Below are 27537 nucleotides of genomic sequence, written 5' to 3' on the forward strand. Positions count from 1 at the left end.
AATCCCAGCACTCGGGAGGCAGAGCCAGGCGGATCTCTGTGAGTTCAAGGCCAGACTGGGCTACCAAGTGAGTTCCAGGAGAGGCGCAAAGCTACACAGAGAAACCTACCTTCCTTGTCTCGAAAAACCAAAAAAAAAAAAAAAAAAAAAAAGCCTTCTGAACACAAGACTTCTTTCCACCCTGAAACACCCGACCGACTCCAGGCAGAACAGGCCTTGAAGGGAGGGTGGCCTTCCCTCCCTTAGTGGGTGTAAATGTGTGCAGCTTTCTCTTCAACTAGGGAACATGATCTGTGGATGATGTTGCTTGATGGGGGACTCCTTTCCCACTCTGAACTCACACTCCGGGTCCCAGAAAGAGCTGACAGTGTTGCTCAGTGCACCCTCTAAACAGCACTCCCCACACCTGTGTAGTTTTGAGACTTTTCTGAGTTGCTGCCTCTGCCGACTCTCACTCACTGAGTACGGGGGTGTCCCGCTCACAGGTAACTCTTAGCCACTCATTCTGGCTAGGTCCCATGAGCTGTGGTCCCTGGTTGACCCTTGTTGGGAAGCACCATGATCTGGGGGGTGATGGGGGGACAGGACACTACCAGTACTGTAAAGAGTCAACTTCTGGCTGGACATCTAGCCCAGATGCCACCATTAAATGAGGGGGGCAACTAGAAACACCTGTGTCTGGCACCCAGAGACGTAGAAGGAGACACAATGGTTCAAACCCAATCAGAACTAAACGCAAACCGTGCTTTGTCAAGTCTACAGCACTATGACATGAGCCATGTCACCTGTCCTAGACTCAGTCTATCTAACATTGCCAGTTTCAGCTAGAACTTTAGAAACTAGGCTTGAAAGAGCTCTGTTCACATCTGGCCCAGGAGTCAGGCTGCTGTAGCCTCGAGGGAAGCAGCATCCAGTGATGCACTACCTAAGTAAAGCCCCAGAATCCCTGTAGCCACCACGAGAAAATAAAATGCAACATGGCCTCAGCACACTGAGTGATGGAAAACTGATGCCACCTGAGTGAACTGGTGGGTCAGTGTGCCACCAAGTCCACCACTTCAGTCATGCTGGCTGGAAAGGCTGTCTTGCCAGCTGGGCACTGGGTGAACTTATCCCCATCATCCATTCTAGGCCAGGACCAGAACATACAAATTTGAGGAATTAAATTTTTTAATTGGCCTACTTAGAGCTGGTCTTTCAGAAATATCTTCCCTTTTTTTCTTTTTAAGCTTCTCTCATAATAGCAAGTGGCACGCATCATCTGTGCCCAGATTTGCATTAATTACCATAGTTTATTTTTGTGCATGCCACTCAAGGGCCAGACCCTATTTTTAGTTAGCCTCAGTTGTATTCTGCTCAGCCTTTGCAGCTTCATAGGACTTGGTACAAGAAGTCACATGCCTGTGGAAACTGTCCCTCCACATAAATCTCTTTGCACAGATATTACACTCATAGGGCTTTATGCCTGTATGAATTTTCATGTGGCCCACGAGATGGTGCTTCATTTTGAATTTCTTACCACAGACACCACAGCCATAAGGGCGAAGACCGAGGTGCATGCTCATGTGTCGATCTCGCTGACTCTTGTGTGTGAAACTTTTCCCACACTGACAAGGATACAGCTTGTCAGTGGCTGAGAATCCTAAGTGGGACGCCTCTTCTTTTATCCCCGTCACCATTTCAATATTCTCACTGTAGCCCGCTGCGAGGGCAGCCTCCTGTCTGTGCCCAATTAGATTCCCATCCAACCTTTCTCCGGAAAACTCTTCCATGGAGGAGCCATAAAAGTCTACCTGTTCGTCATAGTTGCTCTCCTCTGCTTGCTCATCAAACTCTGCCTCCACTTTCTTCTCCACAATCTGGAAGTCCTCCTCCACTCCCGAAGGCTGGACCAAGTGCTCCGTCTGCATGGTGTTGACGGACTCAGTGACCTGGTGTTCGTCATAGGCCGCGTGCACATCCATGCCCTCACAGGCCTGTTCCAGGCGTTCAGGCTTCACGTGGATCCAGCGTTTGTGAGCCATTATGCTGGGCTTGCTGTACAGAGGCCGGGTGTAGTGGAACTCGGCACTGTCGCTGGCCCCTTCCTCCCCATCCTGGCTGGCCATCTCGGTGCTCAGTCGGTCATGCTCTGTGGAGGAGTTACTGGGCAAGTACTCTTGCTCAGTGAGCTGAGAAGACAGCTCATCCTTGGTACTCTCCTCTTCAGTCTCACCATCCCTCAGTTCCTGCGCTTTGGGGAAATCAGCATGGCCCCCGGAGCCCAACTCAAAGCTCTCTACCAGGCCGTTGTAGTTACTGCTACTGGGAGACTGGTGGTCACTGCCATGATTTAGCTTCTGACACAGGACGGTGGGGTTCCCCTCCAGAACCTCAGTGCACTTGTCTACCACATGCCACATCTGGAGAAAGCTGGCTGCTGTCAAGTAACTGACGATCTCTGGAGCAGGCATCACAAGGCGTCCTGTGTAGCTGGAGAGGAGAATGTTCTCAAACACTCTTGGGTTCATCACATCAGGCAGGACAATCCTCCTGCTGTTTTTCAGGAGGACTTGGTCACAGAAGTAGGGTGAACTGGCAGCAAGCACAGCTTTGTGTGCCCGGAAAATGTGGCCTTGGACAACAATGGAGACGTCACATAGCTGTCCTTGTTGGCGCTGCTGGTTCAGTTTCTGCAGAATGGTGCTGGAAAAATCTGGAAACTCTACTCGAAAAGAGTTCGTTCCAGGCTCCATTTCATCACCAATCTTGTTTAGTGCTGCAAGAGAAAGAAGAGTCAGCGTGAACTCCAGCCTCAAGGAAGCCCTGTCTACCCCATGGCCCAGCTCACCAAGACAAGGCCAGTCCATCAAGTCCTCTAGCCTCTGGGCACTCATCCACAGGAGTCAATCCCCAGAGAGGCCTGGAGGTTCAAGAGTGCCAAAAGGAAGAGCCACCCCCCCACCCAACCCCCCAGCAGCTCTCCATTCTGTCCCATCTGTGGGTGAGGAAGCAGAATCTACAGTGAATATACCTGTGAGCATATAAATCCCCTAAGCAAAACAAAGCAACTATTTCTAATAAAAACAAACATGATTCTTATCAAAATAGCTTAATTGTAATCCTCAGGCTCCCCACATTTACTAAAGAAAAAAGAGAGGAAGGAACAACAGAAACAGAACTGGGGCGGGGGCGGGGGGAGAATGTCTGCTTAGCATGTATGTCTCTGGGTTCCATCTCCATGTACACTCCAAAAGAAAAGAAAAAAGTGAAGAACTAAATTGTGGAAGATGGAAACACCTATGCATTTCTTCAGACAGAAATGAACCGGGTCACAGCCCCATAAGCATGAGGACAAGTGTTTGGTTCCCCTGGACCCAAGTAAAAAGAAGGGTCTGGAGGCTGATGGCTGTAACTCCTAACACTGCAGGGTGAAGGCAGGAGAATGACCCCACCTCAGCTCTTGGGCCAGCCAGTCTAGCCAATTAGCTCCAGATTCAGTGAGACCCCGTTCAGAAATAAGGCGGAGGACACAATGATGACTTATGTGCCAATGTGGACGGAAGAGCAGAGGTTGACGTTACTCTGGGCTGGCCACCCCAACCCCAACAATCCACCTATCTTCTTCCCAGTGCTGGGGCTGAACATGGGTCCTCACGTTTGCTAAGCCATCTCTTAAGCAGTTCTTAAAAATCTTCCCAACAACCCTTGTGTCATGCTTCGATTCCTCAGAAGTCATTCTTGAGTGACAGGAGAGGACAAGTGAAGAAACTGAGGTGTTCTTAAGAATCACTCTGTTTAGCCGGGCGGTGGTGGTGCACACCTTTAATCCCAGCACTCGGGAGGCAGAGCCAGATCTCTGTGAGTTCGAGGCCAGCCTGATCTACAGAGCGAGATCCAGGACAGCTAGAACTGTTACACAAAGAAACCCTGTCTAAAAAGCAAAAACAAATAAAAATATAGCTGCTCTGTGTCAAATGCGGTACACTATTTTCCATAAAGTTTTGCTTTGTTGTTGTTGTTTTGAGACAAAGGTGTCTCTCTCTCTCTCTCTCTCTCTCTCTCTCTCTCTCTCTCTCTCTCTCTCTCTCTCTCTCTCTCTCTCTGTGTAGCCCTGGCTGACCCAGAACTATGTAGAGCAGGCTAGCCTCAAACTCTGAGACCTGCCTACCTCTACCTCTTGACTGCCAGGACTAAAGGTGTGCAGCACTGTACCTGGCTCTTCCTCTTCTCCCAGGCTGGCTTTGTGCTAGGTGAGCGGGCTGTCACTGAGCTCCAGGTCAGCCCTCCACTGTGTGGCAAACGCAGGGCTTGGTGTTCTTAAGTTCAGTTATTTTAAGCGACTTCCCTGAAGTTAAAAGCTTGTTCTAACTAAATAGAGAGATGAATCCAGGTCAGTGTTAACTCCAAAGCCTATGGCTTTTTTCCCATAGGCTTTTCACGTCACCCTGTCTCCTCCAATGAGACCAGAATGCTGGATCAGTCATTAATAGTCTTTAGATAAGACAGTGCTTTTTGAATAGTGTTTCTCTGTGTGGCCCTGACTGTCCTGGAACTTGTTCTGTAGACCAGGCTGGTCTCGAACTCACAGAGATACACACCCCACACCCCCCTCCTACCCCATCCCCACAGGTGTTCTAGTTTGTAAAGGAAATGCAGACCATGTATTTGCATGGCTGACAGGTGTCTATGTAAATTCTGAGAGCGCAGTCTGGGCTGAGGTCATGTGGGTGGAGAGGATCTAGGTATTTCTGCCCACAACAGAATTTTGGTTTGCAAAGGGGAGAACGTGCTAGACTAGAAATCAGGAGTGGAGTATTACAACAGCAGCTGTGTGTGAATGAGGAATTGCTGCTTGAGGACAGACGCACCTCCAGATCAGCTCTGGACTCCCATCTCCCAGTGCCCTGATAACACAAGGACTTTGAGACAGGGAAGAATCACAGCTGCCCCCTTCTTAAGGATTCAAATGTCATATGAAAGGGAGGAGGGAGGAGGTGTCAGGGCTTAGTTGAGCCACTAAGGACAAGTTACTACCTCTTGTTTTTTTTTTGTTTTGTTTTGTTTTTCTGAGACAGGGTTTCTCTGTGTAGCTTTGGCTGTCCTGGAACTCACTCTGTAGACTAGGCTGGCCTCGAACTCACAGAGATCCGCCTGCCTTAAAGGCGTGCACCACCACCACCACCGCTGCTGCTGCTCAGCTTAAACATTACCATTCTTGTTTGTTTGTTTGTTTTCTGAGACAGGGTTTCTGTGTGGCCCTGGCTGTCCTGGAACTCACAGAAATCTACCTGCCTTAAAGGCGTGCATCACCACCATCACCATCACCACCACCACCACCACCGCTGCTGCTCAGCTTAAACATTACCATTCTTGTTTGTTTGTTTGTTTTCTGAGACAGGGTTTCTGTGTAGCCCTGGCTGTCCTGGAACTCACAGAAATCTACCTGCCTTAAAGGGGTGCACCACCACCATCACCACTGCCGCCTAGCTGAAACATTACCATTCTTTTTTTTTTTTTTTTTTTTTAAATTTATTTATTTATTATGTATACAGCATATGTGACTGTAGGCCAGAAGAGGGCACCAGATCTCATTACAGATGGTTGTGAGCCACCATGTGGTTGCTAGGAATTGAACTCAGGACCTCTGGAAGAGCAGTCAGTGCTCTTAACCGCTGAGCCATCTCTCTAGCCCCAACATTACCATTCTTATGGGGTTTATAATCTGTCAGAGGACAAACATATCCAGCATGTCATTCAAGCAAAGCCTGAAACCACCATGAGAAGAACCCAGGGTGGGGTAGATTATGGTCACAAGGTCCTATCACTATGAAGTTTGGAGCCACCAGACTTGGAGACAGGCTCTCATTCTTCTCACATAACATGTTTTTATGGAAATAATACAAGTGATATGAAAAATGAGCTGAACTCCAAAATCCTAGAGAATGGTGTGAGTTGTGAGCCACAGGCTTGAAGAAATCAGAGCTACTGAAGATGGAACCTGGGTGAAGAGACAGATGCTGCCCTGACCAGCAACTGCACTTCCTGTTCCAGGCAGTCCAGACAATAGCACCAAGCTCCAGAGAACTAACAATGCCCGGGAGTCTGGGTGTCTACACAGCCTAGAGCCATCCGAGAGGAAAGCTTTGACTGAGGAAAGACCTGAATCAGATTGGCCTGTGGCCATGTGTGTGGGGAAGTGCCTTGACTATCAATTGTTGTAGGAGGGCCCAGTCTATTGTAGGTGGCACTGGGAAGGAAGCCTTGGGTTGTATAAGCAACTAGAAGAGCATAAGTCTTAAGCCAGAGTGAACCGGTAAGCAGTTTTCAATGGTTCCTGCCTTGAGTTCCTGCCCTGATTTTCCTTCCTGATTGGAGTGTGACCTGGTAGTGTAAGCTAAATAAAAAAAAAAAAAACCCTTTCTTCCCAAGTTGCATTTAGACAGTTTTATCACAGCAACAGAATGAAGCTATAACACTGAGTTTCACCATCAAACATGAGGACCGAGGCAGCACCGAGTGTGTCAGAGTAAGATGTTGTGAGGTCTAGGGCTAATGCAGGAGGAAGTCTGAATTTGGGACTAACTTCAAGGTTTCATTAAATGTAGTCTACACTTGAGTAATAAAAATAGTGTGTCTAGCCGGGCGGTGGTGGCGCACGCCTTTAATCCCAGCACTCGGGAGGCAGAGCCAGGCGGATCTCTGTGAATTCGAGGCCAGCCTGGGCTACCAAGTGAGTTCCAGGAAAGGTGCAAAGCTACACAGAAAAACCCTGTCTCGAAAAATCAAAAACAAAACAAACAAACAAACAAACAAACAAACAAAAACAGTGTGTCTATACAGCTGAGTAATAAAAATAGTGTGTCTAGAAAATAGAGGGAGACAATGATGGGATTGAAGAATTGGTGGGCAGGAAGCTCCAGTACTGTGAGCCTTAAGTGCTACCATCAAGAAAATAAAGAGACCACACACATAATGGGAGACTATTTGCATAGTACTATGAATAACTTGTACGAGTGCATACAAAGCCTACAGCCAGTAGTAAACAACCCAATAGAAAAGAATGGACAAAAGATTCCAAAAGGCATTTCTCCAAAGAGCAAGACCCTGATGAACAATGCTCAGCACCATGTGGGCTGGAATGCAGCTAGCTCGGGAGAATGCCTGTCTGCCATGTGCAAGGTACCTGGTTTCAGGCCTAGCACTACACCTTTCCCCATCCCTAAAACAATCAAAACTACAAGGAACCCTTTTCTCACTCACTAAGATGGCATAAAAAGTAAGAGGCATTAACAACTGTTCAGTAGTGTCCCATGGAGACAAGAACCATTATACACACTTGCTGGCAGGCATGGAAATGGTTTAAAAGCTGCAGAAAGGGGGCTGGGAGTTTCTCAAATGGCTAAACAGATGTAGCCCAACCATTCTACTTTTGAACATATGCTGAACAGAAGAGAACACATGATGTCCATACCAAAGCTCATGCATGACTGTCCATGGCAGCATTATTAAACAATAAAAGCGTGTATCAATCAATGACTACATAAAACATAGCACATCCATCTAAGAGATCATCTGGCAGTAAGAAAGAACAAGGTGTCAACCAGGGAGGGCCCGGCCTGGAGACAGGATGATAGAAAGGAACCAGGGCTGGGAATTGCTGGGGTTATACTCAGCATCATAAAGAATAAGAGAAAGGAGGAGGAAGAGATTAATGGGAGAGGCAGAATATGCAAAGAGAAAGGAAAGGGCAGGAGGAGAGTGGACACAAAGGACCACATTTCCATCATTCCATTACAAAAGACACATTCAAAACAAATTTAGAAAGTGGATTAGTGACTGCCAGAAACTAGAGATAGAGAAAGACAGGGAGTGATTAACAATTGGGTATTTTGTTGGGCGTGATGGCACACATCCTTAATCCCAGCAGAGGCAGGTGGATCTCTGTGAATTTAAGGCCAAGCCGGTACAAAAGCAAATTCCAGGACAGCCAACACAGAGGACAGGACAGAGCAACACAGAGAAACTCTGTCTTAAAAAAAGCCTTAAACATAAAACAAAACAAAGAAAAAACAATTGGGAATTTTTTAGGGAGGTCAGAAATTCTGTAATTCAGTTGTGAAGGTTATATGCTTCACATATGCTAGGCAAGCATCTTTAGGGCTTCATCTCCAGCCCATGAACTGTTTTTCTTAAATTATTTTACAGATTACAATTTGTATAATATAAATTATAATACAAGGGAAAACAGGGTCCCAATGTCAGTTTGTTTTCTTTTTGAGACAGGGTCTAGCTATGCAGCCTAGGAAGACTCCAGTCTCCATTCTCCTACTTCAGCATCCGGAGTGCTGGCATTACAGGTGCATGCCATCATGTCCAACTGCCAGTGCCAACTGTGAAGGTTTGTGGTGTTTTACCTCCAGGCAGGACACAATGCCATTTTGGAGTAAGAAATAACCTTGGCCAGGTAGATATGCCTACCAATAAGCAAAACCACACAGTGATATTCCCCAGCACATGAATGAGAGAGGGTCCAAAATCATCACTGGGGATTCTAGCTATTACTCCCTCATGCCCCACCCCCAACCCCCAAGTGAAATGAGGTGAGAGGTCAACTGAAAGGGGACTCCATAATGCTGCTTCCTTGAGGTCATTATCCATGCTGGGATGGAGCTCACCTATAAGCAGATGGAGGTCCTATAAGTAGCCCCTCACCCACACTCTATAAGCAAGCCCAATAAACTCACTGGTTCGCCAAGGTGTACTTTGGTGGTATCGTACTTTGCTCTGTCCTTGGTGCCCTATCTGGGATGAATAAACGTTTGTTCGCATCTCCCTAGGAAAAGTTAATGCAACACTGGGTAACTAGGAAAATGTCATCATTAACAGAACAGTAGCTACTTATTAATGTATACAAATACATATATAAGGATGTACACAAACACAACTGTCTCATAGTATCTATGGGGGTTGGTCCTAGGACTACCCCTCAAACAACAAAACTCTGAGATGCTCAAATCATCTGAAGAAAATGGTTGAATATTTACAATGCCACCTACTCATGTCTTCAAGAGTACTTTAAGATCTTAAGACCTCTCCTAATCACTGACATGGTGTGTGGACAAGTGTCAGACTGCACTGCTTAGAGGAGGGCAAGAACACACGAGCAATACAGTTGCATTCTTTTTTAAAAGATTCACTCTATTTATTTATTTATTTATTTATTTATTTACTTACTTATTTTTAGTTTTTCGAGACAGGGTTTCTCTATGTAGCCCTGGCTGGCCTCGAACTCAGAGATCCACTTGCCTCTGCCTCCCAGTGCTTGGGATTAAAGGTGTGTACCACCACTGACTGACGATTTATTATATTTTTAACTATATGTATGTGTGGGTCTATGTGTGTGAGCTTGTGCATGTGAGTACAGGTGCTCTTGGAGGCCAGAAACTGATACTTGACCCCAGGAGCTGGAGTAGCAGGCAGCTGGGAGCTACCCAATGTGGATGCTGGGGACTGAACTCTTCTCTGCAAGAGAAGTATTTGTTCTTAATGACTGAGCCATCTATCCAGCCCTTCCTAAATATTTCCCATCTGTGAAGGGTTGACTCCATGGATGCAGACTCCAGAGACACAGAGACTCTGCACACAGCACTTCACATTCTCTACTTCATTTGGTCTTGCTTACAACACTTGGTAGTTATTGCGACAAGACCCAGAGGACAACCTAGTTGCCCAAGGTTGTCTACTGGGGAGTAGTGAGATTTAAGCCCAAAGCACATATTCAGCGTCTGAGAGGTGGGGTGCAGTAGGTTAGGAAGGGAGGTAAACATGAGCAAGTTTCACAAATAACCTAAATAATCCTTGTTTTGAAACAAGGCCTCATTATATTGCTCAGACTAGATTCAAACTTGGGGCAATCCTCCTGCTTCAGCCTCTTTCTTTGTTTGTTTGTATTTTTCGAGACAGGGTTTCTCTTGTGTTGTTTTGGTGCCTGTCCTGGATCTTGCTCTGTAGACCAGGCTGGCCTCGAACTCAACACAGATCTGCCTGGCTCTGTCTCCCGAGTGCTGGTATTAAAGGCGTGCACCACCACACTAGCTCTAAGTAATCCATAATTTAGATTATGAGCAATTCAGTAATAAACTCCAGAGCATTTGCCAACTTAAGACTTAAACCAGCAATTTTATATGTCATCTTGCACATAATTTTAAAACTCCAATAGCAATGGTTTTTCTAAAATAATTAAACCAATCCCAGCTCATTCCCTTCATCATTCATGGAAGCTACATGTATAGCTTTTTGTTTTGTTTTTTGAGACAGGGTTTCTCTGTACAGCCTTAGCTGTCCTGGAACTCATTCTGTAGACCAGGCTGTCCTGGAACTCAAGAGATCCTCCTGCCTCTGGTTGCTGGTTTTAAAGGCATGTGCCACCATCACTCGCCTGTTTAATGGCTTTTTAAAGCAGAAGAAAAGGGCTGGTGATAGGGCTCAGTGGGTAATGGGGCCTGCTGCCAAGCCTAAGACCTGAGTTCAATTCCTAGTATCCACATGGTGGACGGAGAGAACTGGCTTTCCCAAGTTGTCCTCTGACCTCCACATGTTGCAGGTATAGGCCCACACACATACAAAGTAAATAAAAAAGTAATAAAAATTAAAAATAGAATCAAAATAAAGCAGAAGGCAAAGGGCCTTCCATTGAAGACTCCCTGAAAAAGACTGCCTCTAACTTCCCTCCCATGCTGATAAGCTGAGCAGTAGCCACTATTTATTCTTCAGCTGAGAAAATTGTATATCAAATCTTAGACACCATTTTAACAGGGACTAAACACCCTAAAAGCACAGAGACAGCGAGGAGACAGGGAGGCAGACCTACCAGCGCCTATACTGAAGCCCTCCAGGGTGTCTTAATCAGAGCATATGGTAATTTGCATGCTCACTGTAGAAGGCACATTTAAGCACAGTAAATGTTGCTTTAGGAAATTTAAAGTCTGGCACAAATGTAGAAAAATACCAACACCCCTTGCCTACCAAATTCTCTTAGTCAAATGCTTTGCATTCACAAAACGCAGTCTGTAAACCATGAGCCCTGCAGAGTCCTTCACAGCTTACTCAGTTCTGAGAGTAAAGGGAAGCTCACAGGCTCACAGGACAAGACCTCCTCTGGCCACACAGTTCAGCAGGTGGTGGGCATCAGAAGTGTAACTCCAACTCTAATTAATACATTTCTAAGTAAAAAATGATCATTTGGCAGAAATTTCTCTCTGAAATTAAGGGCCTTATTAACAGAAAGTACCATGGTGACTAGTCCTAAAATGTGCAGTATTTCTTCTTCAGGGGAATCTGATCTAGCCCATTAATACCGTGACAAGATGTCAGAGAGAGCACTGGCCGCTCTTCAGAGGACCCGGGTTTGATTCCTAGCACCTGTATGGCAACTCGAAGCCATCTCCAGTCCACAGGGAATTTGATGCCCTCTTCTGACCTCTGTGAGCACTAGACACACATGAAAACAAAACATCCACCCACATATATAAATAAATTTTTAAATTAAAAAACAAAACTTGACAAACTACATTGTTTTTGTTGATAGGAAATTATTACAATAAAGTCTTAAAAATTACATTATTAGTACATTTTTATAGCTTACTCAGTGCAAAGCTGTATTCCTGGTGATGTTCCTTATGCCATGGCCATCAAAGAGCAGTCTGAATGAATAGAAAAAAAGAATGCATTTCTCAATTTTATTTTAAATTAAATCACTGATTTCTTTTTTTTATTTTCTTTTTGGTTTTTCGAGACAGGGTTTCTCTGTGTAGCTTTGTGCCTTTCCTGATCTCGCTCTGTAGACCAGGCTGGCCTTGAACTCACAAAGATCTGCCTGTCTCTGTCTCCCGAGTGCTGGGATTAAAGGCGTGAGCCACCACCGCCCAGCTAAATCACTGATTTCTAAAAGGAAAAAGTACATTGAAAATTTAAGATGCTGGGTTTAAGATTGTTCAGTGGTTAAGAGTTCCTGCTGCTCTTGCAGAGGCACCCATGTCAGGTGACTCACAACTGCCTATGACTCCAGCTTCAAGGGACCCAGTTCTTTCTTCTGGCCTCTACAGGTACCTGATACACATGGCACTGGCGCACACACATGCAAATAAAAATAAATATTATAAAAAAGAAAGACTTTAGGATGCCTGTGCCAGTCTTACACATGTGCTTCCCTGATGAACACGGAGGAGCAGACAAAAAGCTCATTAAGACTGCTGCTGTCCAGTCGATGTAGGCCCACCTGTAATCCCAGAATTGAAGGGCTCCAACAGGAGGCTTCATAGTGAGTTAAGGGCCAGCCTGAGCTACACAGCAAGACTCCATCAAAACCAGTTTAATTATGAACTTTCATTCTAGAAGCTCTTGGCTTGGCTGCTTCTATGGTATTTTAAAATAAAATTTTATTACATTTTAAGTTGTTTTCCTGTGTCGTGCAAAAGCACACAGCACACGGAGGTCAGAAGACAACTTGCTGGAGTCAGTACTCTCCTTCTACCACATGGGTGCTGGGATCAAATCCAGGTTGTCAAACTTGGCAATGTTAGGCAGGGCCAGACCATTTTGTATACAGCTCCTCCACCTTGGCTGACCTGTGACAACTCCTCTAACTCCTGAATAATTTTGTCTCCTGAACTAAAGCCATGTGTTTCTATCGATTCTTGCCTTCCAGTCAAGCCCTAGGAATGGCCTGCAGGAGAGATGCTTACTGGTCACCTAACAGTCTTAGTTATAACTGACTACTCATCCGATACCAGCAGCAATCACCAGCTGCAGAGCCAGAGAACTGTCTCAATCTACTTCCCTTCTCCTTCACTCTAAAACACGTAAGGAACCCCCACTCTGCTACATGGGCCCAAGCTCTCATCAGCCCCTGCCAGGCTGATGACTTAGCTATGGTATTAAATCTCTCTTCTAGAACATCTCTTACCCCAAAGAATAATCTGCCTCAGTGTACCCCTTGCTCTTCAAACCTTTTATAATGGTGTGGAAAACCTAGAGAAGGCTCCCCTGAAATGGTTGCTCTCTGGGACCCCTCCACCCTTGTTACTGCTTTCTCTCCATCTAACTCTGGCCTCCATTCCTTTCCACTGAAGGATTCTTCTGGTTTTCTGGGAGCTACATCCATGTGTTGCCCTTTTTCCAGAAAACCCCAATACCGGGTCAGAGTGGTCCCTGGGTTTGGGTTAGGCTCTATTGCCTTTAAAGCAGCCGGTGAGTTACGGACATTTGCTTTCCTCAGTTTACTGTGAGTGTCACAACTCTGGAAGGAAGTTCTGCTAGGAAAGAAAACTGAGGCAGCATGCTGTCTAAGTCTGCAAGATCTTGAGACCCATTTGGAGAGTTTTAGCGAGCTAATTGGGTCAGATAAGCAGCCCAACAGAAGCACCCATTTCCTTAAAGTTTGGAACTTCAGCTGGGTGTGGCAGCCCACACAGGAAATCTAACTCCTGGGCGGTGGAAGTAGGAGGATCAGGAGTTCAAGGTCATCTCACTGGGAATTTCAGGCTACAATAGACAGTATATATGTTGCATTTTTTTTTTTTTGAGACAGAATTTCTCTATGTACTCTATATAGGCCTTGCTGTCCTCAAACTCCGAGAGATCCATAAGCCTCTGCATTTCCCAAGTGATGGATTAAAGGCATGGGCCACCACCTATCTCATATATTGAAGTTTTAACAGCAGTGGCTACTGAGGTAATGGCTAAGGCACTCCTCAGAAGATTAATGTTTCTGGTGACACAAAGAATGATTCCATATGGAAGAACCATGGATGCAATTCTAAGGTAGACAGTACTTGGATGAGTGGGACTCCGAACGTTGTTAACAAGTTGTTGTTGTTTTGGTTTTTCAAGACAGGGTTTCTTTGTGTAGCCCTGGCTGTGGTGGAACTCATTCTGTAGACCAGGCTGACCTCAAACTCACAGAGATCCACCTGTCTCTGCCTCCCAAGTGCTGGGATTAAAGGTGTGCGCTACTACCACACCCATTGTTGTAACAACTGGGTACTTTAACTGATATAGATATTTGCTTATGTTTTTTCTTGTATAAGAGTGTGCGCTGGGCGATGGTAGCGCACGTCTTTAATTAATCCCAGCACTCGGGAGGCAGAGGCAGGTGGATCTCTGTGAGTTCAAGGCCAGCCTGGTCTACAGAGGGAGATCCAGGACAGGCGCAAAGCTACACAGAGAAACCCTGTCTTGAAAAACCAAAAAAAAAAAAAAAAAAAAAAAAAAAAAGAGTGTGCATTGATTTTATTCTTTAAAACTCTTAAGTTGGGGCTGGACTGATGGCTCAGTGGTTAAGAGCACTAGCTGTTCTTCTAGGGGACCCAGGTTCAATTTCCAGCACCCACATGGTAGCTCACAGCTGTCTTTAACTCCAGTTTCAGGGGACCTGACATCTTACTTATTTTTTTTATCTTGGCATAATCAGACTCCAGATGAACCTGGTCCTCTGGAACATCATCAGTGCTCTTAACAGCTGAGCCATCTCTCTCCTCTGGGATCTGACACCATCACACAGACATATATTCAGGTGAAACATCAATGCACATAAAATAAAAATAAATAATTAAAAAAAAATCCAAACTCTTAAGTCAAGCCAGGCGGTGGCTTGATCACAGCACTTGGGAGACAGAAGCAGGTAGATCTCTGAGTTCCAGGACAGCCAGGAAACTCTGTCTCAAAAAATCAACAAAACAAAAACAAACAAAAAACCAAAACAACAACAAAAGCCCCAAAAACAAAAACTTGAAAAATGAACTTAAAGGCGGGCAAGATTTATAAAACAAAACAAAGCAAAAAACCAAAAGCATAGCTTATGAAGAAATAACAGACCATTTTCTTCTCTAATAAAGGAATTATTTTTCCAGCCTCACAAGTTCTCTGCATGTCAAAGGAATGTGTTTCTCAAGTTGCTTCTAGCGAAAATTTTTGCACTGATTCCAAAGGGGAAAGGAGGGGATGTAGGTGGGAAACTGCTGCCACCAGATTTAAAGCAACCCAGGGCCGGGACTCCTTTTCTAAGCCTTTAGCTGAACCTGCTGCATCGATACAAGGGATTCAACCAAATGTTCCAAACCAACTTTCTAAATGGCACTGTGGAGGTCTCCAGAGTACCTTTAGTGGTGTGTATATAGTATAAACAGCACAAAACGTACCACTGTAACTACTTTGTGTACTGTTATGTTGACACTACATCATTCACACTGTTGTGCACAATCCTTTCTAGAATGTTCTTATTACCTCCTGAAACTCCGTGCACACTCAACAACCCGCCACCTGACTCTAGCATTTGATAAATTGTTGTTTCTGGTCCTGTCTATTCCAGAACTCCACTCAAAAGTTTTAAACAATGTTTGTCCCCGTGTCTGCTTACTTCTCTCTGGTAGTAATCTGGAAACAAGCAGGGAACGAATTCCTGTTAGGTTTCTACAGTCTTCCCTTAGCTGCCTGCCCCTTAGAAATTCTGCCACCGTGCTATGGGTCTCAAAAGCAGATCTCAACCTGGTTCTTCCTAAGCCTGTAGACACGGTGGCCTGGTTAAACGGGGGCTGTTTCTCACAGTCCTGGAGGCCATCTGGGGTTCCTGGAAAGAGCAAACGACTTTGGAGAGCTGTGCAGACCACATGGAAGAGAGGTTCAGGATTCACTAGCTGCCTAACCCCTGAGATGGGCCTTCAGTCTGAGGGCCAGGAGCTCCCCACTTTGTTAGGTTGGGTGACACCTGTCAGAACTGAAGCCAGACTGTGGTTGGGCCACTGAAAATGTCACCCGGGCGGGCGAGTTTCACGGGGTCATGAGTCACCTTCCATGGCTCAGAGGTCCAAGCAGGACCCGCCCTGCCTAAACAAACCCAGTTGGGAGGGAGAGAAACAAGAACATAATATTGGCAGAGACAGAAAAACACACCAATGGTCAAGAAGCCAGTGTGACATCCGGGTCCTGAACCAGAGGACGGCCTGAGGGGCAGAAGCAGGGTCAAGAAACACTGAAGCAAGGTGAAGACAGAGATAAAGACAAGGTCCAGAGACTGTCAGCTCCAGAGATACAAACTGGAGAGAAACTCCAGCTGACAAGAGGCCAGGTTGGGGAACAAAAACAGGTGACAACGGAGTGCCAAAGAGGCGAAACTCAGAGCGGCGAGGTCCTCCCTCGCGGCGTCCGCTCGCGCGTGGGTGGCTCGACCCTGAGGTCGCCCCGCGGGCGGATCCTCCGAGCGCTCCGTCCCGCCGTGCACCTGCCGCGGGGTGACCTTGGACAGGAAGTCGCTTGGCTGGCCCTGGAGGCCTCCGGACTCCGAGCCGGGCGCCCGGGGCGGCGGAGTCGCTCGCGCAGTCCCGCGTCGCGGCCGCCGGGGAGAGCCCGCGGTGAACACCGGCGTCCCGGACACTCGTGACCCCGACCGTGACCTCCCGCGCGGCCGCCAGCCTCCCTACCCCGCCGTACCTGCCGACGGCTCCGCGCTCGCAGCTCCAGCCCACCGGAGCGTCCAAGCAGCCCGCACCAAGGCCTTATTCTCCGCCGCCACCGCGGGGACAGCTTCCGCCGGAGCCTCCCGCCCCCCGGAAACGCTTCCCGGTCCCGCCCCCGAAACTGCCAGTACTTCCGGAGGCGCATCAGCGACGCTGTGGTGTGCGCATGCTCTAGGAGCTCCTTTGGGGCGGGTCTTCAGGAGAGCACGCTGAGGCGGCCAGCGCCTGCGCAATAAGATCTAGCGCAGGTCACGTGTAGGGACACAGTCCCAGGTCTAGAAGAGTTATCTAGTTTCGAGTTCGAAACTCTGGAACTGCGAGCGACTTCAGCGGGTAAAGGCGCTTGCCGCCGGGGTTCTACCCTTGGAACACCCACGGTGGAAGAACTGACTCTCGCGAGTGGTCCGCTAACCTCCACAGGCACACTATGGCTGTAAGCATTACCGCTCAGATGGGAAGGGATGCTGGCAGCCAGGAGCCCAGTACCACAAGTCACTGTACGCGCAGCAGCTTACAGCCCTGCTGCAGGAAAGGTTTCCCCAGTGTAACAGCTCTGCCGGCTGTTACCGTTCGGCTCAGGACCCCCGGAGTGTAACAAACAAGAGAAAGTCCGGCTCAGCTCTGCTCCCGCTCCATTCCCACGAAAGGACGCTGTCACCCAAACCTTATTCAAGAGATTAGGTGGGAAGAATCGGGGAGGGTAGTTGCCTCTGCCATGGTGGAAAAAGGCAGCCATGAACTGAACAGGCACAGAGTTTATATAAGGCTTCTTAAGGGGAGGGGTTTTCCAGGGTGGCAATTAGTCGGATTTGAATCCCTGAGCTTGGACAAGCTCAGAGATTGGCTGGATTTTGTGCTCAGGGATCGGTTGGTTTTTGTACTGAGTTGGTCAGGGGCAGAGTGTGTTTCTTTGGCTCTGGTTTCAGGGCCAGGGTGTGTTTATTTCACTGGCTTTGGTTTCAGGGCCAGGGTGTGTTTCTTTGGCTAGCTCTTTTACCCTACAATGGCAAGTGAGAGCTCACTCCTACCAAAAAAAATGTAATAAAAATTCAGGCTGGCTTTGAACTCACTATAGCTCGAGTTGGTCTCAAATTTACTCCTGCCTGCACCTCCTGAGTATGGAGATTGCAAGGATGTGTCCCCACAGCTGGTGTAGGGTGCAGATTCCTACTGGACCAGATGTTACTGTCTGTGTCTTAGATGCGAACTTCCAGTTTCCCAGCAGTGCGCCTACTTCTTGGGCTCTGGAAACTAAGAGTATTCAGAAAGGAGGCTGGGACTTTCCAAGAGAATTATACAAAGAAGTTCTGGGGAGGGCTGGGGAGTTGGCTCAGCGGTTAAGAGCACTGGCTGCTCTTCCTGAGGACCTGGGTTCAATTCCCAGCACACACACATGGTGGCTCACCGGCTGAGTAACTTCCGTTCCATGGTTTCTGTCGCCCTCTTCTGGCATCCACTGGCACCAGGCAGGCAAATAGTACACAGACATGTATGCAGGCAAAACACTAATACAGACAAAACAATTTTAAAAAGAAATTCTGAGAAACAAAACCAAAGAAAACAAATACTGAAGCACAGAACTGGGAACAGGTGCAGAACATCTTGCTAGGGGGAAAAAGATGTGGGAGTTGAGGGAATGGCTGAGTGGGTAAAATGTTTGCAAAGCGTTGCAAACCTGAGGAGCAGAGTTCAGTCCCCAGAAACATGTAAAAATAGTAGGTGTGGTGGCAGGATTTCAGTCCCAGTGTGGAGGAAGGGGTCGGTGAGTTTCAGAACAGGGAGAGAATTTACCTAAAAGGGGTGGATAGTGGGCAGTGTGGTGCATGCCTTTAGTCCCAGCCCTTGGGAGGCAGGTGAATCTCTGTGATTTCCAGGCCAGCCTGGTCTACAGCAATAGTTCCAGGACAGTCAGGGCTACACAGAGAAACCCTGTCTGAAAAACCAAGAGGTTAAAAAAAAAAGAAAGAAAGAAATGGATGCCATTCCTGAGAATGACACTCAGGTTGTCCTCCATAACCAACCATATGTCTGTATACCCACTCATACATGAACACTCATACAAATACACATGCATACAAAAAAATTGGGGCTGGAGAGATGACTCAGGATAAGCTTATTTACAAAACCAACTTGGATTGTGTAGGTAGTTCTGGGTCAGCCTGAAATACACAGTGAGACCTTGTCTCAAAAAGTAAAACAAAATAAAACCCCAACACATCTGACAGTCAAGCAGTCAGGAATTGGGACAGTCACTCGGTGTCATATAAAAGCCAGACTCCTTACTTTGCCTGCCTTGGTCCTTGTCATTTTGTATGTGTTTAATGATGCCTGAACTTCCCAGCTTGAGGTGTGCTTGGAGCCGGGAAGAAAAAGTGACGAATCACTTGAGAAGTCTATCCAATTAGACACTAAAAAACACTTTTCCTGGATTCTCCTGCAGTAACCTCTATGTGTTTTTTCACTTCTATTTACCTCTGTTTACTTGTGGCAAGAAGTTGGTCACATGTCTGTGCCTGATGCAGTACCACCAGCTAATCACGAGATGACCAAGACGGTTTGGGTCAAGTCTGAGTCATCTCTTCCAGAAGGGGACAGTCTACCTTCACCAGGTTCAAGAAACCACACCTGCTACCTAAACAAAGTATTTGTTTGACCTAATATTCCCTGTGGGAATTCTTGGAGGCGCTGGAACACTTATCCTTGAACCTGATTAAAAAGGTGTTTTTTGTTTAACATTACTTAATTTATTGCATGTGTTTGAATGCATGTGTCATGGTGTGGGCGTGGAGGTCAGAAGATAACTTAATGAGAACCGATTCTCTCCTTCTGCTATATGGGTCCCAGGGACTGAATTCAGGTCATCAGGTTTGGTGGCTTTACCTAAGTCATCTCACTGGCCCCAGAGTAGTTTATTAAAGATATTTAAAAGACAGACTTTGAGAGAGACAGAGAGGCACTTGGGAAAAAAATAAGACACACCAAGAGCATGGGGGAGTCTCACTTTATTGTCTCACAATAATCATATATGGGATTTTGGTGAATTTTGAAGTTGTTATCTTCAAAGAATTGATTCCCAAAGTATACCTGACAGTATTAAAATTGTGTGTAGGTGCCTGTGGTTTCCAGAAGAGGGCATTTGGATCACCCTAGAGCTGGAGTTACAGGCAGTTTTGAGCCTGTACCTCCAACATTTGGTGCTGGGAACTGTAGTGGGTGGTTGTTTGTGCTATGCCCTGAAGCACTGCCCCAGTGAGGCAGCAGGGAGCAGTTAGGTACCTGCCCCTTGGGCGTGGCCACCAGGGACCCTTAAACCTGGGGTGCTCTCTCTTCTCTTCCTACCTCGTGGTCTTGGATGCTGGTGCGGATCAAGGCAGAGCTCTCCTGAGAACTGCGTTGGACCGTGCCCCACTACTCCAGGATTCTGTAACTAACTCCTTTATTCGGGTTGTGAGTTAATGCCCAAATACATTCCTTTGACCATCAAATAGACTTCGTGGATTAATCCCATTAGGAAACTGACCTGGGTCCTCTGAAAGATCAAGAAACTCTTTTAACCACCAAGCTGTGTCTCCATCCCCTTAAGTTAGTGTTGGTTTGTTTTTTGTTTTTTGTTTTTTTCGATTCTCTGTGTAGCCTTGGCTGTCCTGGGACTTGCCCTGTAGACCAGGCTGGCTTGGAACTCAAAGATCTACCTGTCTCTGCCTCCCAAGTGCTGGGATTAAAGGTGTGTGCCACAACTGCCTGGCAAGTTAGTTTCATTTTTAAAGGCCATTTAAGTTGACAGATCCCTCTATCCACCCAATATGTCTTATGTTTGCTTGTAGCCAAATGTATTTCCAATTGATAAACCTTTCCAAACATCAATATTAAAGAATGTGATTTAAAATTTTTACCATCTTCTAAGGTGATTTGTAGTGTGTTCCAACAGTGTATTAAACTTTAGGAAGTCTATTCTGTTTAGCTAAGAACCTCAATGTGTCTTTGGTCAGCAAGAATCAGCCTGGAGTAGTTTCAGCATAAAGGGATCCAGAGGCAAAAAGCAGGTCTATCAGGTAGCTATTATTAAGCAACCCCAACGTGGTGGATGACTATAATAATGTGTTCACTGATTTGTGGACAAGGTCTTTCTTTCTTTCTTTTTTTTTTCCGAGACAAGGTTTCTCTGTGTAGTTTTGGTGCCTGTCCTAGATCTCGCTCTGTAGACCAGGCTGGCCTCAAACTCACAGAGATCCACCTGGCTCTGCCTCCCGAGTGTTGGGATTAAAGGTGTACACTACCACTGCCTGGCTTGTGGATAAGGTCTTAAGTAGCCCAGGCTGGCTTCAGACTTTCTATATAGAGGAAAATGACCTTGAACTTCTGATTCTCTTGCCTCTGCACCCTGAGTTCTGGGATTATAGACATCATCATGTATAGACATGCATCATCATGTCCAGTCTATGTAGTGCTAAGGATTGAACCCTTATGCATGTCAGGCAAGCACACTACTAGCTGAGTTACAACCATATATATGCACATATATATGTGGATATATATATATATCATATATCATATATGTGGTTGTAACCCAGATAGTTATTTTTATATATATATATATATATATATGAATACACACACACACATATATTTACACACACACACATGCACACATATCTTGAGCTGTGTCCATCTGAGCCCAGCTTCTCTCTGCAGGTGAGACAGGTCCGCTCCAGATGAACTCATTCAGGCAGACCCAGGCTAAAGGGACAGCGACTGTCTAGCAGCTGCTCTCCTCCTGACCAGTCAGAGGGTCTAGCACTTTAAGCTTTCACTTGAGTTTTCTTTGCTAATATTTTAGTGTCCAATTCAAGCCAAGATAAGTCTAAAGTCAAAGGGTGGGGAAACGTATTCTACTTTTGTTGTTGTTTCATTTTTCAAGACAGGGTTTCTCTGTGTAGCTCTGGCTCTCCAGGAACTCTCTCTGTAGTCCAAGCTGACATCAAACTCACAGAGCTCCATCTGCTTCTGCCTCCTGAGTGCTGAGATTAAAGGTGTGCATCACTAACGCCTGGCTCACATTCTACTTTTAAAGGGAGAAAGGACATAGTCCTATCACAACAGGCATGGACACAAGGATGTGTCGGGACATATTGAGAACAATCAATCAGTTCACCCTAAGCTTCCATGTTATATCTGTGTGAGTTCCTCCTCCATGTACGAAGCATGTCATTAAGGCCTATTTTCAGTATGAGGTGCACTTAGAGTGCATCAGAACATCACAGGTAAGGAGAAGGCGCCAAGCCCCTGGCTTCTCCAGCTGGCCTCTTGTGCCTGCTTGTCTAGGCTTTCAATTCATACTAGGGTTTAAAAGTCACAGGCAGTCCGCTATGTGACTGAGCCCACATATCAGAAAAGGAGGGAATCTTGAGTCCCAGAATATCCATTAGATAAGGCTTTCCATCTTGAATCAATAGGAAGGGGGAGCTGGGGAGGGGTCAACACTTCACCTTGGGAAGATTGTACCTTCTTGAAGAACTCGGCTAATGAGAGATTCAGGGGGCAGAGAAATGCAATTAGGGATGTAAAAACCTAATAGTTCTTCACCAAATCAGCATGCTGGTCACCTCTGCATTTTCTCTGGGCTAATGCTTTGGGTAAGTCACATTGGCCCTCTGAGTCCTAGCGTTCTTATTCCGAAGTAGGGATTGCTTTTCTCATACCCCTGTGAAGCGTATCCCCCAATCCCAGGACTCTTGAAAGTCTCAGACTCAAAAGCCTTGGGAAGCTCAATGTCTGGGTTCTCTTGATCCACAGAATGTCTAGATGTGGTTCAACTGGGTTCCAAGATCTGTGAACGAAAAAGACAAGTTGTCCACCTCCTCCCTCCGCCCTCCACACAGTCCCCCCCACAGTGGTGAGGCTGGAATAATCACAACAAACATGCTCGTTAGAAGAGGAGGAAGAGGTGTGGGAGGGCAGAACAGTCACTGGTCCACAGCAGCTCTGAAATTCCACCCGACAGACATTGCCACACACTCTAGTTTCACTTCCGCTGCTCTGATAAAATGCCTGACAGAAATCAACTCAAGGGTAGGAAGGGTTCATTGAGGCCCACATTTCCAAGTTACAGTCCATCATTTTATGGATGTCAAGGTAATAGAACTTAAAACAGCTAGCCATAACACATCCAGTCAAGAGTAGAGAAATGATTACGTGTATGTCCCCTGCTTGCTTATTTGCTTGTGCTCAGCTCCATTTCTCTACTCTTACAGTTTGGGACCCTTCTTTCCCTAGGGAACGGTGCCACCCACAGTGGGCTGGGTTTTCTTGTATCAACTAATATATTCAAGAAGATTCCTCATAAATATGCACATAAGTCAATCTGATCTAGGCAATCCCTCATTGACACTGTCTGTCTTGGTGATTTTAGATTGTGTCAAGTTGACAATTAAATTACTTATCACAGTTGGTAAAGGGCTTGTCCTGCAAGCAGGAGGACCTGACTCCATGAGGTAGCAGAAATAGGCATATCCCAGGGCTCTGCTGGCTAGCCACCCTAGCCTACCTGATGAGTTCTAGGCCAAGTGAAGAGACTGTCTCAAACAAACAAACAAACAAACAAACAAGGTAAATGGCACCTGAGGGTGACACAAGATTGGCTTTTGCACACAAGTGCATGCACACACACCCTCCTACAAAAGCACACACATGTGCACAGACACATAGACATACGAAGATAAACGATTCAATATTTGAGTGTAAGGACTGTTTGTTTGGGTATCTGTGATGTTGAACCTGTCTGTTATCTCAAACTTTCTTTTTAATATTTTGTTGTTCTTGTTTTGTTTTGTTTTTTTGAGACAGGGTTTCATCTGTGTAACAGCCCTGGCTGTCCTGGAACTTGCTTTGTAGACCAGGCTGGCCTTGAACTCACAGAGATCCACCTGTCTCTGCCTCCCAAGTGCTGGGATTAAAGGTGTGTGCTACCACACCCAGCCTCTTTTTAAGATTTTTTTAAACCATTTTTTAATGATGCATCTCTCTGTGTATCTGTGTGTGGATATGTGCATGTGAGTGCAGATGCCCTCAGAGGCCAGAGGCATTAGATTCCCCTGAAATGGTAGTACAGGTGGTTGTGAACTGCCTGACACTGGTACTGGGAACTGAACTCAGGTCCTCTGTAAGAGCACTTCTTGCTTTTAGCCACTCAGCCAGCTCTCCAGTCACTCACACTGAAACTGTAACTCGCACAGATGCCTGTAACTTCAGCTCCAGGGAACCTGACATCCTCTTCTGGCATACATATGTGCAAAAGAGCACACCCAGACATTTGCACATACACACATAAACCAAAGAGCAAGTTACACTCTCGAGCATGGATTATTCGCCTCCCACTGACTTTGTAGATGACGTCTCTGCAGTGTGGGATAGGGTACCAGTTGTCTAGGTTACTTTACTGGCCAACTGGACTCCACCTCCCAGTTTCTATTGCTTCCCAAAACTTCCATCAAATTGTGACTCGGCCACTGGTCGAGTCAGCACTGTTATGATTCAACCCTTCCCTCCAGCCACACCGCTGAGCATTAAGTGATATGTCTTCAGTGTGTGAGCCATTGGGGACAATTCATAGCCACACTGCAACAGTAATCAAGGCAGCTTGAACAGATGACAGGCTGGGAGGCAACAGCCGCTCATTCTCTCTGTCCCCGGGTTCTGGGGTTGGAGTTTGTGTACACATATGGTTGGAGTTTGTGTATACATGTGGTAGGGGTTTGGTATACATGTGGTAGGAGTTTGTGTATACATGTGGTAGGAGTTTGTGTATACATGTGGTAGGAGTTTGTGTATATATGTGGTAGGAGTTTGTGTATACATGTGGATAGAGTTTGTGTATATATGTGGTAGGAGTTTATGTATACATATGGATGGAGTTTGTGTATACATGTGGTAGGAGTTTGTGTATACATGTGGTAGGAGTTTGTGTATACAGGAGTTCCGAATTGCATGGAACCAGATTGGTGTCACTGAGAGAGGATGAACTAAAGGAGACCAACTGTTGAGTTGGTCACAGTCTTTGGGAAAGCTGGGATCCAAGCTTTGTAAGGACATAGCCAAAGCAGGTGACACTCAGGGTACAGGACTAAAGCTGCCAGTCATTGCCACGGCCACCAATGTTGCCACTGACAACTGGACACTCATCTGCAATCTTGCTGTGCCTGCAGCTTTGGAGATAGATCCTCTGCCACTGCCTCCCTGAGCTACCAGTGATCAAGGTAGAGGGGTGACAAGGGAAAGTGGTGATATATTGTGTACCCTAATAAACTTACCTGGGGATCAGAGGACAGAGCCAGCCGCTGGATTAGACATAGAGGCCAGGCAGTGGTGGCACACACCCTTAATCCTATCACTCCGGAGGCAGAGATCTGTCTGGATCTCTGTGAGTTCAAGGCTACCCTGGGAACAGAGCCAGGCAGTGGTGGCACACACCTTTAATCCCAGCACTTGAGATCTCATGTCTTTGCTTGGGAAGCACACACACCTTTAATCCCAGGAAGCAATATGGCAGGACACAGAAAGGTATATAAGGCATAAGGAAACAGGAACTCACGCTTTTGAGGCTGAGGATTTCGTAAAGGTAAGAGTGTGGATGGCTTGTTCTGTTTCTTTGATCTTTCAGCTTTCACCCCAATATCTGGCTCTGGATTTTTTGTTATAAGACTATTTAGCAATTCGTGTTACAAGGGAATGCACAGGAGAGACAGGGAGCAGGCATTTGTTGTTGTTGTTGTTTTTCAAGACAGGGTTTCTCTGTGTAGCCCTGGCTCTCCTGGAACTTGCTCTGTAGACCAGGCTGGCCTCGAACTCAGAATAAAGTGTGTGTTGTTCTTGTTGTTGTTGTTGTTGCCGCCGCCGCCACCACCACCCGGTGGGAGCAGGCATTTTTGTGTTAAACACGGAGGGTGAGGGCTTTAACTTGCGCACAAAGCCATGTACTCTCAAGCCTTTGTTCCTCTCTGTGTGGTTTCTGTCTTGCAGGCTGTCTTGACTAGCTCCTTCCTCCAGATCTCCATCTCCCCTCTCCTAGCTCGGCGCTGGCTGGGAGGACTATGTGGGTGGACTTCTTTGTCTCCTGGCCGTGGTGTGGCCCGTGGGGAAGAGATTCAGAGAAGACTGTGGGCGGGAGGATTGGGTATAAAAGGATTGTTTGGGGAGCTCTCTGCCTGAGCCGTGACATGGACTGGCTGCAGTCTTCGACTTAGCCTCAGCCTGGACGGTGGCTCTCTAACTCCAGGTCCCCTGTCTGTAACCCTTTAGACTTTGGGTGGACGTAGTTCTCCAGTTAGTACCTTTGGGCTGCTGTACAATTTATCCCCCTTTTCTTTTCCTAAGCCCTTCCTAAATCTTTGTGACTAAGCCCATTCCTGATTACTCCTGAATTACCCAGCTTGCAAGAACTGGTTAATTTCTGATGAAACCCTGAATGAAGCAGGTAAAAGTTCCCAACCCCGTGAATACCCTCAGTGCACACGTACCAATGCACCAGATTTGGGGTTCAAACTCCTGAACAGGAGGGAGCAGTAGGGAATGCTGGGAATGCCAACAAATGCAAAGCACATGGCCTTTCAAAGGCCAGCCTTTTGTTGCCATGACGACAGCCTAGCTTGACAGTTTTCCCTATTTTTCAAGAGGGGAAAGATATCAGATTCTTTTCTAGAATTTTATTCTTTTGCATTTAATTTTGTTTATTTAATTGTTGGTGGAGGGACACATATACCATGGCCCTTGAAGAACAGAGGACAGCTTGTAGAGTCCAGTTCTCTCCTTCTGAGGTGTGGGTCCAAGTTCTAGGGACTGAACTTAGGTCTCAGGTCATCAGGCCTGAGGGTAAGCACCCTTTTTTGCCTAGCAGTCAAATATGAGTCCTAATAGAAGAATCTTAAATGGTGTCTCCGGGTTGTTAAGAGTTTGCTTAGTTTTAGAACTCTGGGTTTGAGCTGAGCAAACAGATGGTTGAAACTGACTCAGGGATCACCAACGAGTCTCTGCTCTGGGCACAGAGTGCTCAGCTGGGTCTCAGGAAAAGAACTCATGCCAGCTACTGGCAAGATGTTCCGGGGTGCCCCTGCAGGGGAGCACAGAAGCCTGAGGATGCCCTCTTCTGTACAAGGCCCCAGTGGTGGTACCCACAAGCTGGTGTTCCCATGGTGTTTTTCTGGAACTTAGAGCCTACAGCTTGTCTGTGCCTGCTCGGTCCATCATGTCTAATATGGGTGTCAGTAGAAAGTAAATTAAATCAGAGAGGCTCTAATTTGCAAATGAAACATGTTGTGGCAGAAGCATTATGTTTGAATCAGGTTTTTAAAATGTTTTAAGAATCATATTAGTATGCAGATGCCGGGAGCCTTAGCATTATCACTTCTTAAGTAACAGTGTACTAATGTAATACCCTCTAGTCTAGATGTTTTTAATGGCTAGGGCAATTGTTTGGATGCTCTTAAAAAAAAACCAAAACAAAACTATGTATGTTTTCAGAGTAGGAAAGTGACACCACCTTCCAGGCGCTCAAAGTGGTAACCCCTGCTGTAGCCTTCTTACAGAAGCTGTCTTTCATCCTGTCTTTGAGAGAGGTACAAAATAATTAGTCTTGCCTCTGTCTTGTCTGTCTGTGAATGTGGGCACACACGTGTGTGTTTATTTATTTAACAAGCGTTTACCTACTGCTAATTAAGCATTCTGCAAGCAGTTCAACGAATTTTCTTACAATCCCTTGAGGGAAAATAGTATTCCTCTCTCTCTTTTTCTTTTTCCTCTTTTTTTAAAAATCTTTTTTCCTTTCTTTTTCTTGTTTCTTTTTTTATAAATGTGCAAATTCAAACTCACCGAGGGAAGGGACTTCGTGGAGGTCATGCAGTTAGTAACTAGTTGAGATGGGAGCCTGTACCTGAGTCACTTACTCTGTGGCCTCTGCTTCTGTTTGGAGCCAATCTCCGGGAGCATAGCTCATACATCTCTTTGGACTTTCCTCTCTCCCTCTTCTCCCCTCCAGATAGTCACATATTTCATG

At 46.3% G+C, this 27537-nt stretch overlaps 1 protein-coding gene and 1 long non-coding RNA gene across 3 annotated transcripts; one reads left to right on the top strand and one right to left on the bottom strand.

Annotated features, from left to right (window-relative positions):
* Positions 1 to 200: 200 nt before the first annotated feature.
* Zbtb43 (zinc finger and BTB domain containing 43) lies at positions 201 to 16597 on the bottom strand. Of its 2 annotated transcripts, XM_059260112.1 has the most exons (4): positions 16468 to 16597; positions 11627 to 11684; positions 8727 to 8815; positions 201 to 2758 (listed from the first exon to the last, which is right to left on the bottom strand). In XM_059260112.1, exons 3-4 carry the CDS (start codon positions 8809 to 8811, stop codon positions 1332 to 1334), a joined length of 1512 nt encoding a protein of 503 aa, XP_059116095.1. In that variant the 5' UTR covers positions 8812 to 8815; positions 11627 to 11684; positions 16468 to 16597; the 3' UTR covers positions 201 to 1331. The 2 variants fall into 2 exon arrangements, with proteins under 2 accessions (XP_059116095.1, XP_059116096.1); XM_059260113.1 differs by lacking the exon at positions 8727 to 8815.
* On the top strand, positions 16139 to 19226 carry LOC131908946 (uncharacterized). Its single transcript, XR_009378688.1, has 2 exons — positions 16139 to 16926; positions 18989 to 19226. It is a non-coding gene; the product is annotated as an uncharacterized LOC131908946 (long non-coding RNA).
* Positions 19227 to 27537: the final 8311 nt, after the last annotated feature.

Source organism: Peromyscus eremicus, chromosome 4 (assembly GCF_949786415.1).
Source record: "Peromyscus eremicus chromosome 4, PerEre_H2_v1, whole genome shotgun sequence".
NCBI lineage: Eukaryota > Metazoa > Chordata > Mammalia > Rodentia > Cricetidae > Peromyscus > Peromyscus eremicus.

Bases quoted from the DNA above. Each gene is read 5' to 3' on its own strand.
- Zbtb43 (XM_059260112.1), bottom strand. From the start codon at position 8,811: ATGCGAACAAACGTTTATTCATCCCAGATAGGGCACCAAGGACAGAGC. The intron at 2,759-8,726 runs GTGAGTTTATTG...TTTCTCTTGCAG, and splicing joins AAGTACACCTTGGCGAACCA to CACTAAACAAGATTGGTGAT.